A 16610-nucleotide genomic window follows, 5' to 3' on the forward strand; every position below is an offset into this window, starting at 1 on the left:
CACCATGGACTGAAAGTACAATCACAGACAAATACACAGAAAACACAATTCTATCACAAGCCTGCCTGACAGAGAAGAATAGAAACACAAATAAATGACATTAGACAGCAATTAGGCAGGATGACATAATACACTAAAAACAACATAAAGGAAACAGCTCAAAAAACATTTTCAGGCAAATAAAAACACACACAAAACATGAACATCACAACACATTACAGAATACATTGATATACTAAAACAAAAATTTGCTGCCAAACACGTAGACTCAAACAATACAAAACATGTACACTACTAAAACAACAAAATAAATTATTTACAAACAATGAAAAACTCTTTTACAGACAAATTAATAACAAAGCAAACACTGATACACAGCACAGTGGCACACCAACAGAAGAACAACTCACAACATATTGGTCTTCTCTTTGGTCCAGTGCTGTCACGCACAATGCCGATGCAGGCTGGATCGAGGAGGAGAACAGAAACTTGCACAACATACCAACTATGCCCTGTGCTGAAATAAACATACATGATTTCCAATACACTGTTAACAGAACACACAACTGGAAGACACCTGGTGTAGACAACATTCACAATTTCTGGTACAAAAAGTTCACATCACTGCACCAGGAACTAGCTAAACACCTAACACACATCATCATCAATCCACAAGACATGCCAAATTTTCTTACTCAGGGCATCACCTACATGAAACCTAAAAACAACCATACCACAGACCAATTACATGTCTTCCAACACACTACAAATTATTGACATCTTGTATTGCAAACAAAATATACAAACGTGTTGAAGAACACGATATTCTAACGGAACAAAAAGGTTGTCATAAAATTCACAGGGGATGCAAAGAACAGTTACTCATAGATTGTCATTCTACGGCAAGCACACAAACAACACAGAAACATACACATGGCATATATAGACTACAGAAAAGCATTCGACAGTGTTCCACACAGTTGGCTGCTACATAATCTACACATGTACAAAATACATCCATCACTCATTAAATTCTTCCAAAACACTATGCAGCACTGGAGAACAACACTACATCTCAGGGTTCATAACACTTCCACACAAACAAACCAAATTTTTATTAGGCGAGGAATTTTTCAAGCAGATTCCTTGAGTCCTCTCTGGTTCTTTCTAGCCTTGAACCTATTATCCAACATGTTAAACAACACGCAATATGGCTACAATATCAGGCATGAAAAAACAACACAGTATACACTATCACATCTCATGTACATGGATGACATAAAACTTTATGCATCCACACGAAAACAACTTCATCAACTCCTACAAATCACACATTCATACACCGAGGACATACAAATGGAATTTGGCCTAGATAAATGCAAAACACTTCACATAGAAAAAGGAATCCCGAAGAAAGAAGATTTTGCACTTGGAAATGGAGACGTTATTGAATCCATGGAAGAGGACAAGTTCTAAAAGTATGTAGGATTCCAACAGGCCAAACTAACAGAACATGCACAAATAAAACAAAGATTAATTAAAGAATACCAAAGTAGGTTAAATGCTATTCTCAGAACACAGTTAAATGCAAAACACACAGTTAAAGCAATAAACACATATGTCATCCCAGTACTCACATATTCTTTTGGAGTTATACATTGGACTCGCACAGATCTCGAGCAACTCCAAAGGAAAACAAGAACAACACTTACTAAGCATAAACAACATCATTTTAAATCCGCCACAGAAAGATTAACCCTTCCACGTAAAGATGGCGGACGTGGCCTGATTGACATAGTTAACCTTTACTACAAACAAATAGTCACTGCGAGACTCTCTACAAAAAACAAGAAACATCACAATTACATAAAGCAGTAACTCTAGCAGACTAAAATAACACACAATTAAATTTACACTCACATCATATGGACACAACACAACATATAAAAGGCATAGACACCATTAAGCAATCATGGGCTCGAAAGGCACTCCATGGCAGGCATCCTTATGATATGGCCCAGGATTTTGTTTACAAAACTGCGTGAAACAGCCGGTTAGCTCGGGGATGCCTCTTTGGGGAGACAGAAGGATTCATGATTGTCATACAGGATCAGGTCATAAATACTAAAAACTACAGAAAACACATACTCAAAGATGCAACACTCACAAATGACACGTGCAGAAAATGTCACATCATGCCAGAAACTATACAACACATCACCTCTGGTTGCAAGCTCTTGGAATAGACAGATTATTTACACAGACATAATCAAGTGGCAAATATAATACACCAAGAGCTTGCAAAGAAACACAAATTATTAGACATCCACGAGCCTTACTACAAATACATCCCACAGACAGTATTGGAAAACGACATGCACAAAATGTACTACGACAGAGCCATAATCACAGATAAAACAATTTACCACAATAGACCAGACATCACACTCATTGACAAACACAATAAAATCACATACGTTATAGACATATCCATTCCAAACACTCACAATATACAAAATGCATGCACTGAAAGTCAGCAAGTACACAGAACTTGCCCAGGAAATAAGGCATCTGTGGAGGATGGATAGGGTGCTTATTGTACCTGTTGTTCTCTCCTCTACAGGTGTAATACCACACACACTGCACAAGAGCCTGGGCACATTACAATTGAATAGAAACACATACATCACACTACAGAAGGCCACTATATTGAATACATGTCATATTGTGAGAAAATTCCTGAATACAGACACACACACTGATACACTTCTTTAATTTCTGTTTTGGTTACTATGCCTTGACTTTGGTCCGGCATAGTACACAGCCATCGGTGTTAACCAAGTATATCTTACTTAACCCAAGATCATCATCATCAGTGCAGATTCCAAACAGTTAGGAGTTGAAAGTTGAAATTTGGTACACAGTTAGGGTACATCACAAGGACGCACACTAAGAAGGGATTTTTCGAAATTCCTCTCTACAGGGGAGAGGGACAGGATTAAGTCTTAACATTTCCATTAACAATGGAAGTGTCAACAAGGGACATGTTAAGTAACAATGAAAGAGTCAACAGTGGAAGTATTAAGAGAAAGCGACGTGCAAGACGCAGACGCAGTTTTTTTCGTTTTTGCGGGAAATCAAAATATTTTTAGACCCACTTAAAAATTCTCTAATTAGTCTGGAAACAGGGGAACCGGATTCTTGCATTTTGTGAAAACACATAAGATTGACTATAATGTAATAATCTTAATCTTTGCTATCGTTAGTTTTGCCCAAGCAACACAGGGCCTATCTGCTAGTCTGTATATATAAATAAAAATGGACGTGTTTGTGTCTATATCTCATTCTACAGCCAAAACTACACATCGCACATGAATGGTGTTTGTGTGTTGTAGTAGCCTCAAGTCTCCCATCATGCACTATGGTGGTTGCATCTCGATAGCTATAATGTTTTGGGAGATATGGGGATTGAAAGTGGTCGACTACAAAAATGTATGACGCTTCAATGAGAATGTTCCAGTTTTTTCTAGAAATTTCCAGAACCTAGAGGTGAAATTTGGTACACAGTTAGGGTATGGCATGAAAATGCACACTAAGAAGGGATTTTTCGAAATTCTTTTTGCAGGAGGGAGAGGGTTAAGTTTTAACCTGAAGAATGGCTTTTACTGTACTATTTTAGATGCGATTTTCTGTATTTAACTACGTTTAGTCTTCATTGAGTACTTAGGGGTATTAAATTGATAACATTTCAGACATTGTCATAAATATTTTTTATATATTTCGATTTTTTAATCAAATGTTCGAACTGTTATAAATTCGAATTTGTTATTGCATATTGGTTTGATTATAGAACCATTGTAAACGTTCCAGAAAATTTATCAAATTAAAAACAGTTGGTTTGATTCTCAGCAATTGTCAGTGGTAGGTGTTATATAACAATTACTATGGTTGTTGAAATATTGAATGTAAATAGGGTTTGCTTGCAAAATCCGTGCGAGCGAAGCTGCGGGTAACAGCTAGTATATGCGTAAATTTAGCAGTTTACGGTCAAAGTAATGCCTGCATTAGTCAATACAGTCACTTCTCGACTTACGATGGGGTTCGGTTTTGCAATTTCGGATGTAAGTCGAAATGATCGTAAGTCGAGAAGTGACTGAAATTAACAACAAAACAGTTAGCCATCTTACACAAGCACATGCAAAGTGTAACTAACTACAGAAAACTAAAGATGATGCAATCAATCGCAAGATATATATGTATGTTATATATTTGTTGAGAACTATGAAACATTGATACATTTTAAAAATGTCTTAATGAAATTTTTTCGTCATAAGTGCATAAGTCGAGGTGGTAGTAACTCAAGAAGTGACTGTAGATCATTTTGACTTAATGTATTAATTCTGCATGTACAGTACGTATGTCATATTATTGATATTAGTACTTTTTTTAAAAAAATTGACATTATCTCAGATTACTGGTTAACTTTGTACCCGGCGGCGCAGTAATATACGTAACAGTACAACCGACCACACAATAGTTATTTTTTGAAGTTTTGTGCGGCAGAAAGCTGTGGTTATCACAGGAAAAAAAACAAGCACTGCGTTCAGTATGTCTTTAAAGCAAAGACACGTTTTTTTCGAAGCAGTTTTCTTTGCCTGCGTACAGGTGGTGCTGAACTCGGTTCCACTAGCTCTGTTAGGAACAAATGAACATGTACATTTTTATTTATATAGATAGATAGATTTCTTTATTATTATTAATCGTTTTATTTTTATTATTATAGTTGTTATTTTTACTTTTATTATTGTGTATAGTTAATTTATACATATATTTGTATATTATTAGTATGTATACATTATATTTATCTATTTTTGGACTTGTGCAATAGACATTGAGAAAACTTTAAAAGTTAAAAACATTCTATAATCGGTTTCGTTCATCATAAATCAAAAAACGGTTTGATCCGGATGAAGGTCAATTAATTGACTGAAAACGCTAGATTACGTTAATAAAATAGACTGCATATTAAAGATTGGTGAATGTAGTTATTTTTTTAAGTGCCGTTTGAGAATAGAATACATACAATGTGTCTTTGTAATCGGTCCTTTCAAATTCAGTTGAGGGATAGAGGTGGACAAGTAGCCTCAAATAAAAGGGTCAACTCTGCCTTAGAATTGTCTTATTCATCAACTGCATTTGAAAGGACTGATTACAAAGACACATATTGTGTGTATTGTCTACAAAAGAAGTTTTATTTTTTATTGTAAATTAAATCGTTTTGGCTTCTTTTTAAAAATGTATTTTAAATAATTATCAACTTATGGTAACTGTTGTTTTGAAATTAAAAGAAAAAAAACTGTTAGCTAGATTAAAAACGATGTTTTTAATCTAGCTAACAGTTTAAATCGGCCATTACATGATAAGCACTTAGTTTTACGCTATTTATTTATCTAAAGTGCTCAGTTATATGCTTCATTTGTTTTAAATTCGCAGAAAGAAATTTTACCACTACAAAAATTATCAACTGTTTGTAAAAAATATTTCTAGGAAAATATATGCAAATTGATTTGTATTTTCATATTTATAAGTTGTGTAGTCGGAAAATATTTGACCCATTCGAAGCATTGCAAAGTTGTTTATTACTAAGGATAAAAAAATATGACAACGAATAAGGCAAAATAGATGCCTGGGCAATCGAAGGAATTTCTTAAATTGAAATAGCTTGAAGATTAATTAGAGTTAAGTCAACAATAACCAAATTTTTGCAGAGGAAAGGAAGCTCTTTAGGAAAATCTGGATGACAAACTAAATTTCAATGGGCAATGAAAAACCAATATTCTGTTAGGAAATAGAAAATTTGCAAAGTTGGTTTTCAAACACAACTCGTTACTCTTGCAATCTGGAGAAATCTTTGAAGTGAAATTCAAAAGAATGCAGGGATCTTACTTTAAACCACAGCACAAAGAGGCTTGGCTTGCCTGGACCAAAAATATCACCCGAATAAAGAAGTTAAATTATGGCCAAACTTACTTTCACCGACAAAAAGTTTATATTAGATGGGTCAAATGGTTTTATATTTTATTGGCATGATCTACAGAAGGAAGATCACTACTGCAACAAAAGGAAGTGTGAGAACCTAGAATTCGATGAAAAAAATTTACGATGTCGTCCTACCTATTCGGACGACCGTTGTCCTTTATTACTTTTCTCGACGGCAAAAACAAAGTTTGAGAGTCGGTAATGCTTTGGAGTAACCAGATTAAAAAGTAAAACTTCTTTAGCAGAAATAAATAGCTGTACTATCACCAATATGCTTCAAATTTATGCACTGCCACGTGCCACTAAAATTTGTGCTAGGAATTATATCTTTGAACACAATAATCCCTCGGTTCACATTTCTCAATAGTCCAAGGAGAGGTTTGCAGAACATTCAAGTTTTGGATTGGTCTGCATTAAGTTTTGACATAAATTCAATAGAAAATTTGTGAGGAATCATTGAGAGATTTGTATACATATATATCGTATTTTACAGACTATAAGACGCACTTTTTTCTTCGAAAAATTGCCTCCAAAATTCAGGTGCGTCTTATAGTCTGTAGCGTCTTATAGTTTGTAAAATATGGTAATTGACAATTTTCTAATGATACAAACTTTAAGGCTACAAATCATTGTGTTTAGAACATAATTCCTGAAACAGTTTTTAAATTTAATTAAATTTATAAAAAATCAAATATTTAAACTAACAATAAGTGACTTAAATGGCTAGTTTATTAGTTAGTAATTCTCATTTCTTTTATATCCAGTTCATTTAATTTAGGCTACTCGAGTTGGTAATTTTTTAAGACAAAAATTTTTTTTCACCAATTTAAAAAAAAATGGAAGCAATCATCTTTAGCATTTAATTCATGTAATAAAGATGTAAAAACAAAATTGTTTTTAATATAACTGATTAATAATTAGTTAATATAACTGATAGCTAAAATACATCAAATACCACTCAATGTCTGCTGCATGAAAATTTATTATGCTAACGTTTTCAACCTTTTTTTTAGTGTAAGTCATACTCAGGATTTAGAATACAATATAAATGTTCCAAAGTGGAACATACTATTTTTTGAATTTAAACCATTTTAAATTCCAACATAATTTAAAACAAACTAAAAGAACTGTGTATATTAAATAATAAATAAACAAAATAAAATAAACAAATAAATAAAAATACATTAAACAAAGTTAACCACAAGGAATACATGATTTAAGGGTTTTTAAGTCCCATTCTTTTTTTCTATTATATGTTTTCACGCTGTTGGAAGTGTGTTAACGTCCTTAGAGTTTAGGCATCGTTTGCCTATTTTGCTTTTGTAAATTTCCACTTTTTCCACTTCCAGAGCAATGAATGGAGATCGCACCATATTAATGACATTCGCTTCCTCCCATTTTACGACTGCCCCTTCGGTCTGTGTCGTAATCGCTAAAATTGTGTCGTGATCTTTTTTGATGTCGTACTTACGTTCCCCGAGATGTACTGTCAGGTTTCTTCTAGTCACACCCATATATTTTTTTTGAGATTGCTAACTGTTGGTTCTTCAATGGTATTCCTTTTTTATTCTATCTTTATTTTTTCATAATAAATTATAAATATTGATACTTTTTTGTAGATCATTCTGAAGTTTTCATAAGACACTAACTTGTTCACCACACCTCCTAATTGGTTATTATATGTGAATTTATTTATTCTATCGAAGTTAATGTGTTTTATCCTTATTTTCTTTGTAACCTCTGATTAGTCCTTCAGTTGTGGCAGTTTTGTAACCCAAATTTGTTGCAATTTTTTTAAATTCTATTAATCTCCTTGAGATGGTCTTGAATGTTGGTACAATATAAAAAGACTTTTCTGATGAGTGCCTTATATTGATAGGTTTTTTTTAAAAAACAAAATATGATTGATTATTTGGGTCACACTAAAAAAATGACTTTTGGTATCAGTTTATTTTCTAAACTAGTTTTTTGGAATATCTATTTTGAGAACTTTCTCATTACCGTAATCCTTTGTCGGGGATGTTCCTATTAAATGGTAAAGTAATTATATCTTGAAAAGAAAATTATTCCCGAAAGAGGAAAAAGTTATCCTGAAAAATATTGCTTTGTGAGGAAAGCCATCAAAAAATGTCTTATCCAATAATAATGTTTAAATTTGTGTTCTATAAAAGAAAATTGTTTGATCTCTCAAATTTTTTTATAAAGAAATTCTTCTGGATATAGACCCGAATGTGTGGAAATAGATGATTGGAAAGAGGAACTTTGGGTACGGGGGACGAAGTAAAACTGATGTTGGGATACGAGCGGTGAACTGACAGGAAATGAAATAGAAACCAGTGTTAGATTTACAACTGGAAGAAAGTGCTACTTTAAAAAAATCAGTTAAAGTGAGCAGAATGCTGTGTTTAAAGAGAATGAGTTTACATTACATTAGACATCTATACACGAAAGATTACACAAGACATTAGAAGTTTCATCTGATTTTACTATTTAGGATTATACATTTAAGATAATTTTCAGATTTTGATTTATAACATTACAATTAAATTCAAGAATTGAATAAAAATTATTACAAATACTAAATTACGAGTACAACATATTTTCTAATTTTAGTTTGAACAGGTATAATCAATTATTTTATAAACATAAAAAATTTCATAAAAATTAAAATATTTATAATTTGATTCGACGCGATGGGATTTCGGAATCGATTAAAAATCACCGCTTGTTATTTGTCGTGGTGACGAGACATCTATTTAACCTTTCTTTTAATTTAAAAGGTAATTAAAGATTGTTTTTATTGAAATTTTAGAAATAATGCATATTTATAATTATGAAATCGGTTAATGTGAGCTTAGGTATCCAAAATGGCGGCACTTCCGATAATCTCGAAAACAATGACTAAATGACGTACGAGGTAGAGGGAGCTGCTAATGATTGTGGCGTTTTATGTAAATTAATTATTGAAACGCCCCTTGTGAACGGACGAGGTAGGAGTATTGGAGTTCTTGCATTAATGCTAGTTTTCAGGTATTTAAAACTCATAATTTTACTTAATTTTTATTTATTAATAGGTATTTGTCAAAAATTGGTACGATTAATATTAATTCCAAAGCATTTTGGGCCGAATGCACCTCTCTATCATTCTTTCAATTATTTGAATCAGACTTTTTCAAATTAAGTCTTGATGCCAGGATTGATAAAGGGTTTAAATCAGCAGTAATGTTAGGAATGCAGCACATACAGGATGTGTGTAAAAAGTGGTTCTAATTTATGTAAAATTATTTATCGAATTAACAGAGAATCTTGTGTTATGCGATGACAAACGTGTAGAAGTAATTTTTCAGCTTTTGACGGAACATTTAAAGGGAAATGCGGCAAAATCCCATGGAATCGAGTTATTTCGTTTATGTGGCATTACGTTGGTTTAGATTGCTCTACTACAACAGCTGCCCTAGCCTCAGGTATTTCTAATAGAGCTGGAATAGATTGGTCAAACCACATCTGTTTTGTAATGATAGTGGCTATGCATAATTTAACTACATTTTAAAATTGGCGGACCAAACAAAACTGTAGAAATAGACGAAACAGTCATATGCAGACGCAAATATGAAAAAGGACGGAAATTGAAAAGTACGAAATGGGTTGTCGGTGGAATATGCAGAGAAGATAGGAATTGCTTTATTTGTCAAGTGAACGATCGGTCGAAATTACCTTAAACTGGATTATTTCTAAATTTGTTAACTCGGGGAGTACAGTCCTAACAGACGAGTGGAAAGGTTATACGAATATAGACGACTTGCAAGGAATTGAAATTGAACATCGAACAGTTAACCATTCAGAAAACTTTGTTAATCCAACTACAGGCGATCACACGCAAAACATTGAAAGACTCTGGGGTTACTTAAAAAATAAAAAAAACCTGCCGAAACATTATACCACGATTCGATTTATCCAATTCCTACATGTATTCATTTATGTACAAGAAGTTTTTAGATTGGCCATCCAAAAAACCTGGCAAAAGATTTTATTTATTCGTACAACATTTACGGAAAATTTTTCCTGGATCCAGAAGAAATTCCGGTCGGTTAGAACCAGAGACTGTTCCTGCCGCTCCTGTTTCTACTAATAAGAAAAATTAAAAAAGGAAACAAGCAAGAAATGCAGTGTTACAGAAAAGTGTGACAAAAACACTAAAAAACGAAATCAGACCGGTCTGTCAGAATCAACTGTTGTAGAAAGCAAGCGTAGGAAAAGGGAAAAGAAGTATCTTAAAGTAAGTAAATTAATTTTTTCAATTTAATAATTACTATTTTACGTAAAGTAGATTTTAAAATAGGGATTTTGTATCTAATAACTCGTGACGGCTAATTTGCATAAATATTTTCACCGATAGCCGTAATCAAGACGGCGTCACTTCCGGCCGCCGTTTCGTATGCCTAAGCTCACATTAACCATGAAATCTATATAGCAATAATAACTAATGATGTAACTACCAACAGAAGGAAAATAAATCATTCCCAAGAGAAATTTATTATTATTTTTTAAAATTATTCATTTTAAAACACAGCAATTATAAAAAATGCCTGTACCATCTGGACAGCTGTTTTTTATTACAGCATTGGTGAGAAGTTTAAAATATCTAATTTATAGGTCACCAATTTGACCATATCTATTAAATGAATAAAAAAAGGTATTTCCACAAAGTCTTTCAATGTAATAAGCATATCAAAATTTTAAGAAAGTTAGGCAATTTAAAAGTTTTTTGAATTTTCAAGAAGTTGAAATTTCTACACTAGCAATTTAAGAAGTCGTCGGTGGCGATTTTATTGTATGCAAGTGACGACAAGTTAAAAAACTTGTCATTTCTCTATTTGAGTAACTTTTTGAAAAATGTTAATATTCTATATATTTGCATGATTTGGTTAATTACATTAGCTTTATCATCGTCTATAAAATATTTATATTTATGAAAATTCTTGATTACAAATTAACAAAGGACTTATCATCCTAACAGTCTCCCTGAATCACTACTTAGTCCACATGCATTTGACTTCTTTTCAAGACTAAATGAAGCCCAAGGGAGTAGATGTGCATTTGCAAACAATTCTTATCAACCCTTAAAGATGCATTAATGAACCAACTCAAGGGCCAACTCTGGTGGTGCTGACTGTAACAGTTTAGAACAAGTGATGAACAAGTAAATTCTCAATGAGTGGAAAAAATCACAGACTTTTCTTTTATATTCCATTCATTTGCAAAGATAATGTGGTTAAAAACAGGACCTGTATTTTCCATTACATGTTTCAGCCATCAGTAATGGCCTTGCTCAGACTATGAGAAAAAATAGAATATAAATATCAATAACAATGCAATTCTTTCAAAAATCTATAACACCACAAATACGTTTAAAATCTAGTAAAAATTTAAACAGATGATGAGAAATATATAAACTGACAAACACTTTTGATCCTAATCAGATCTTGTTGGGTCAAGATGTTCTAATTGTGGAATGCTTATAAGTTTATATTTTGTATCTTGTTTTTTAACGTTCACATAGTGTAGAAAATTATACAAATGACAATAATTATGCTAATATTAATTTGTTAGTAACAAATACAAGAAAGCAAAGATTAATAAAATGTTCGAAGAACTCAAAGCAATAAAATCTCAATACGGTTGCATGTTTGTAAAATTAAATGGTAACTGGATTAACCCAGCTTATTAAAAAAAACTAACTTGAATATGCTAGACTGATTTCTTCTAAGTTTATGCACATGTCTGTAATTTTAAATTTGTAAATTTCGAGTACTTTGAGTTCTGAGATGGTCGGTGTACTGGGAACACCTGATTGTAGTAGCTTTGTGGAGCTTCACGTCCATACTATTTTCTGAAGCGTAAACAGATGAAGTGATGGTGCATTTTTCGTGATCGGTATCGTGCTGATGCACCCGTAGCCTTTTTATTGATAACATTTGGTGGAGCCAAACATTATCAATAAAAGGCAATTCTAGGTCTTTATTAAACCTATTTTCTCTTTCCAGAAGTTTATACACCTCCACGTGCCCTACATTCATTGGATTCGTCTTTTTCATAATGGAGTAGCCTATATATACAAATAATGTGTTTATATGCTAATTTAGCACTTTTGACTTATGCTATTTACATATGGTGTGGAGTAAGTGATTATATTGAAATATTGAGCACAATGAGTTTGTCGTAAGTTTCGTAGTATCGAATTTTCTTTTTGTAGTAGTATTAGTGGGTTGGAGAAGTGCTGAGTGAGATTACAGATGAGGTTCTTGGATAACTGGGGATAACAACCACTGCCTTTAATTGTTTTAATACTTTTAAGATGTAATACAGCTTGATCCTCATGCCAAATGTTAAATAGCAGGAAGGAAAACTCATTGAGTATGGCATTATTGTAAAGTACTATTTTTAGTATCTTAGGAAACCGACACTAACTGCGGCCGGTAAAACTTCCGTCAACCTAACGGGTACTTTACGTGGATTCGAGATTAGTTTGCCAGGCCTGGGCTTTTACGCGTGCACCGAAAAAATTAGTAAGAATAACAACAAATATCAAGTCAAAGTTTCAAATATATTTAATTATTAAATAAAATTTACTATGTACAATTGTCTATAATCCAAAAGAAAATTTATTAATGAAAATCAACAAGTCAACCCGACAATAAACTCAACTACTTAACTTAACTTAACTTAATATTAATTTTCCTTTGAAAATTCGACAAATCAAATACTTAGGAACTATGAACAGAATCTCTTTCGAACTAAACGTCTATCCGTCACCTCACTATACTAGGAACCTGTTTCCTCAATCTTTTCGCTATCGTCAAATCATATTCCTCTTTTAACACCTTGGATCGCTTAATTCTCAATCTGGAGTTTGACCAGGAATCACCTCACTCTGGAAATCACCTCATCTTTCTTCGGTTAGCGTACTGGTTTTATGCTGTGAGGTGACGTCACAATTCAGCTGGGTTACTCCCCTTATTTACATACTTAGTTTTCTAACCTTAAGTTTCTGTCTGGCAGCTTTAATTTTCCGACAAAAGCTTATAAACCGTTTACAAAGTATTTAGCACAATTTTCTGGGATGTTATGACGGTTTAGTAAGTATTTCTTTACTAGTGAGTGTGGGGATTCCCCCCTCCATTTTTTTTTTTTTTTTTTTTTTTCTTTCTTGCAGACTGTTTATTTCTGCCGGGCAGCGCAAGTGCACGAGATTTTTTTTCCTACGGCGCTCGTTCCTTCATGAGTTTGTTTATTTTCTTTTTTCGTTACTAATAAGAGAGTGGTGAGGAACCTTCGTCCTAAATAAACATAAGCCCCAAACAAAATATAATAAAACGAAAAAATAATAATAAAATAAAAATAACGCTCGGATTCGGTTCCTTACATTATTAATAGTTTTTTATATTGCTAGCACTTTCAATGAACCTATATTTGTTTTTGTCAGGCAAATGTTCTAACATGAATGGAATACACATTACTTAAATTAAAAGTTTTTAGAATTAAAAGTCATTATGCGCATGCTACAAACTTCTATTACATTCGATGTTATGATGTGATGCAGCGCATGCCTGGATGCAGATCCATGTTAACTGTATGACAGTTGATATAAATCACTGTCATATTTCTCTTGGGCAGGTCAAGTGCCCAACATATGGGTTGCCCTATATAGACTGGTGTTTCATTCACATTAGAACATTTGCCTGACGACAACAAACATAGCTTCATTGAAAGCGCTAGCTACATAAAAACTATCAATAATGCTGTACTCGGTGAGTTTTCCTTCCTTCTACTTTTAACGTGTCCTCCCATCGTAAAGTGTGTAAATACTGTTTTTGTACACAGATTGGAAAAAGCACTTCTTAGAGTTCCAACATCTAATTATGGTTTATGTACACTACATAGATGATGATTTCATTTAAAAGCATAAGAAAGCAGATTTACAACAGTTATTACACAAGCTCAACAACAACCCTATGGTTTTTATCCTAACTTCAAGCAGGAAAGCAGTATATCTATTCATTTCTTGGACATCTTGATTATGTTTTTACATAAAAAAGATTGTGGGGTTTACATCAACATCTATTGTAAACCACATACTAGTCGACATTCATTCGATGTAACTTGTTCGATCCCTTATGCGTAAAAATTTCAGTTTTCGGGATATTACTATCAGTATACTACTAGCATATCCCACTGCATGAGCATCGAGGACACCATAACTTAACTATATTGAAAAGACTTTCAAGCAGCATGGCTATTCAAAAGCCACAGTATGAAACTAATCTCGGCATATCATTCTACAACCAGACCGAAGGAGGTGCAAAATTAACTGTTTTCTAATGCTTGAGAAATAACATAGGGGAGATAGCCAAGAGCATACTTGTCAACCTTCAGAATGGGAAATAGTTGGAACATTGGTAGGAAAACACTGATTTTTGAATAAAAATGCTGACAGCATAAAAAGTGAAAAAACTTAGAAGATACAAAAACGTCTTCACTTCTGTTTTGCATATTGTAGCATATTTTGTAGGCTATGATTCATAGCCTACAATAAAAGGTCATCTCTGCGAAGGAAGACGCGTTAGTTAACTAACAAACATTCTCCCACACCGGGTTGTATAAACAAAAATTAAATACCTTCTAAAACCGATAACCGGTGTGAAATATTTTCAAAATGGCGAACGGGAGTTCTATGTGAAATGGTAATTAGAGCATTGGAAGCCAAAACACTGTCACCCTTTCTCTCAAACATAATTTTATATGGAAGGTACAGTACATAGATGACATCATTATCCTCTGGAAATCAATGCCGGACCTAATGCAATTTAAAACGGCCATGAACGACAACCCCTATGGCCTACAACTGGAAATGGAGCAGCATAGTCCTGAAATAATCCACTTCTTGGATATCGAAATAAGGATTGAAAAAAGAATAGTGCAAACTGGAGTCTATAGAAAACCCACGACTATACCATCGTACATTCCCTTCAACTTCTGTGACCCCTACTCCTATAAAATAGCTGCATTTAGGGCTTTAGTAGAAAGAGCCTACACGCACTCTTCCACAAACAAGGCTCTACAACAGGAATTAGCGTTTATCAATAAAATAGCAAGAGAACACGGTTACAATAACATCGTAGAAAAGTTATATAACCGGCACCTCCATACAAGCAGTAAAACGAACCAAGAAAGTGTAGTGAAAAAAGATGCCAGGGAAGAAAACACAGAAAGGACCCCGGTGACATACAACCCACACCTTAAAACAATATACAATGCAATTGTGAAGAAAAAGGGAATTAAAATCGCTTATCGGAGAAACCCTTCCATATACAGCCTATCGAGAAACGGAAAAGACGCACATAACCCGTATAGACTTTTGGGAGTATATAGTATCCCTTTACAAGACGACAGATGGCAGAAACAATTACTGTACGTAGGGTCCACTAAACGTCCACTATGCACTAGAATAAAGGAGCATAAATCCGACATTACCCGCCATAAATACACAACGGCATTGTCCACGTATGCAGCAAACCCGGACATAACACCGAATTTTAATGAGGCAAGAGTGATTTGCACCACCCAACATCAAGAACATCTGAGAACTTTGGAAGAGATAGAAATTTACAAGGCCGATCGCACGACAACATGCATCAATTTCAAAGAAGAAATGAATCTCTCTACTGCTTGGCAATTTTTATTGGAAGAAAGGTCATAAATTGGTATACGTCACACGTAATTATCATAAGATGCGCGCATCGTTTTCCCAACGGAATAAAAGAAATTTAAATGTTTAGAACGGCACGCGGTTGCCGCACGTACTCGAACTTTTAGAAACGGAACACGTCCCATTTATTTAAAGTATTCGATTATCGAATCCGGTTCCAGCAAAAGGAATTGGCCCGAGGACGAGCCCAGGAGGGGCAGCGAAAACGTTCGCCATTTTGAAAATATTTCACGCCGGTTATCGGTTTTAGAAGGTATTTAATGTTTGTTAGTTTTTGGTGGTTGGAAACAGTGGAAGTGAAGACTGTTTGTATCTTTTGTATTTTCTATATTTTGTAAATATACCATCTGCCATTTTATATCAAGCAAAAAAATTATTAACATTGTTATTGCACAATGCTTTTATTAAATATCTTTAATAATCAAAATTAATGTTATGTCAGCATAAACTTCAGGGAAGAGATTGCCAGAAGGAAAGTTCCTTTGGTGGGGAATGCTGAGGTACGAGTCTGCAGTTAAACAAAAGAAAGAGGCAAAGAATGGGAAGGCTGGAAGATAAAGAAACTTACCATTTGACAAAAGGCAGTGGCTTTTGCAAAAGTAAAGGCTTTTGAAGAGGCTTATAAAGTTTTCAAAAGGAAAGGTGATGAAAGGCAGTTGATGAGAATTGCCAAAGCAAGAGATAAGCATCAAAAGATTTTACCTCTATTAAACTGATTAAAGATGATAAAGGAGTGGTATTACAAGATTATGAAAGGGTCGAGGAATGATGGAAAGAATATTTTACGAATGTACGGAATGAAGAA

The 16610-nt window shown here is 33.7% G+C and overlaps 1 protein-coding gene across 1 annotated transcript; it reads left to right on the forward strand.

Annotated features, from left to right (window-relative positions):
• Positions 1 to 14914: 14914 nt before the first annotated feature.
• LOC136977903 (uncharacterized) lies at positions 14915 to 15796 on the forward strand. Its single transcript, XM_067273497.1, has one exon. The coding sequence runs from the start codon at positions 14915 to 14917 to the stop codon at positions 15794 to 15796; it is 882 nt and encodes a 293-aa protein (XP_067129598.1).
• Positions 15797 to 16610: the final 814 nt, after the last annotated feature.

Source organism: Centruroides vittatus, unplaced genomic scaffold (assembly GCF_030686945.1).
Source record: "Centruroides vittatus isolate TY-2023 unplaced genomic scaffold, ASM3068694v2 contig_113, whole genome shotgun sequence".
NCBI lineage: Eukaryota > Metazoa > Arthropoda > Arachnida > Scorpiones > Buthidae > Centruroides > Centruroides vittatus.

What these genes read in the sequence shown, in the direction of transcription:
- LOC136977903 (XM_067273497.1), top strand. Translation starts at nt 14,915, where the DNA reads ATGAACGACAACCCCTATGGCCTACAACTGGAAATGGAGCAGCATAGT.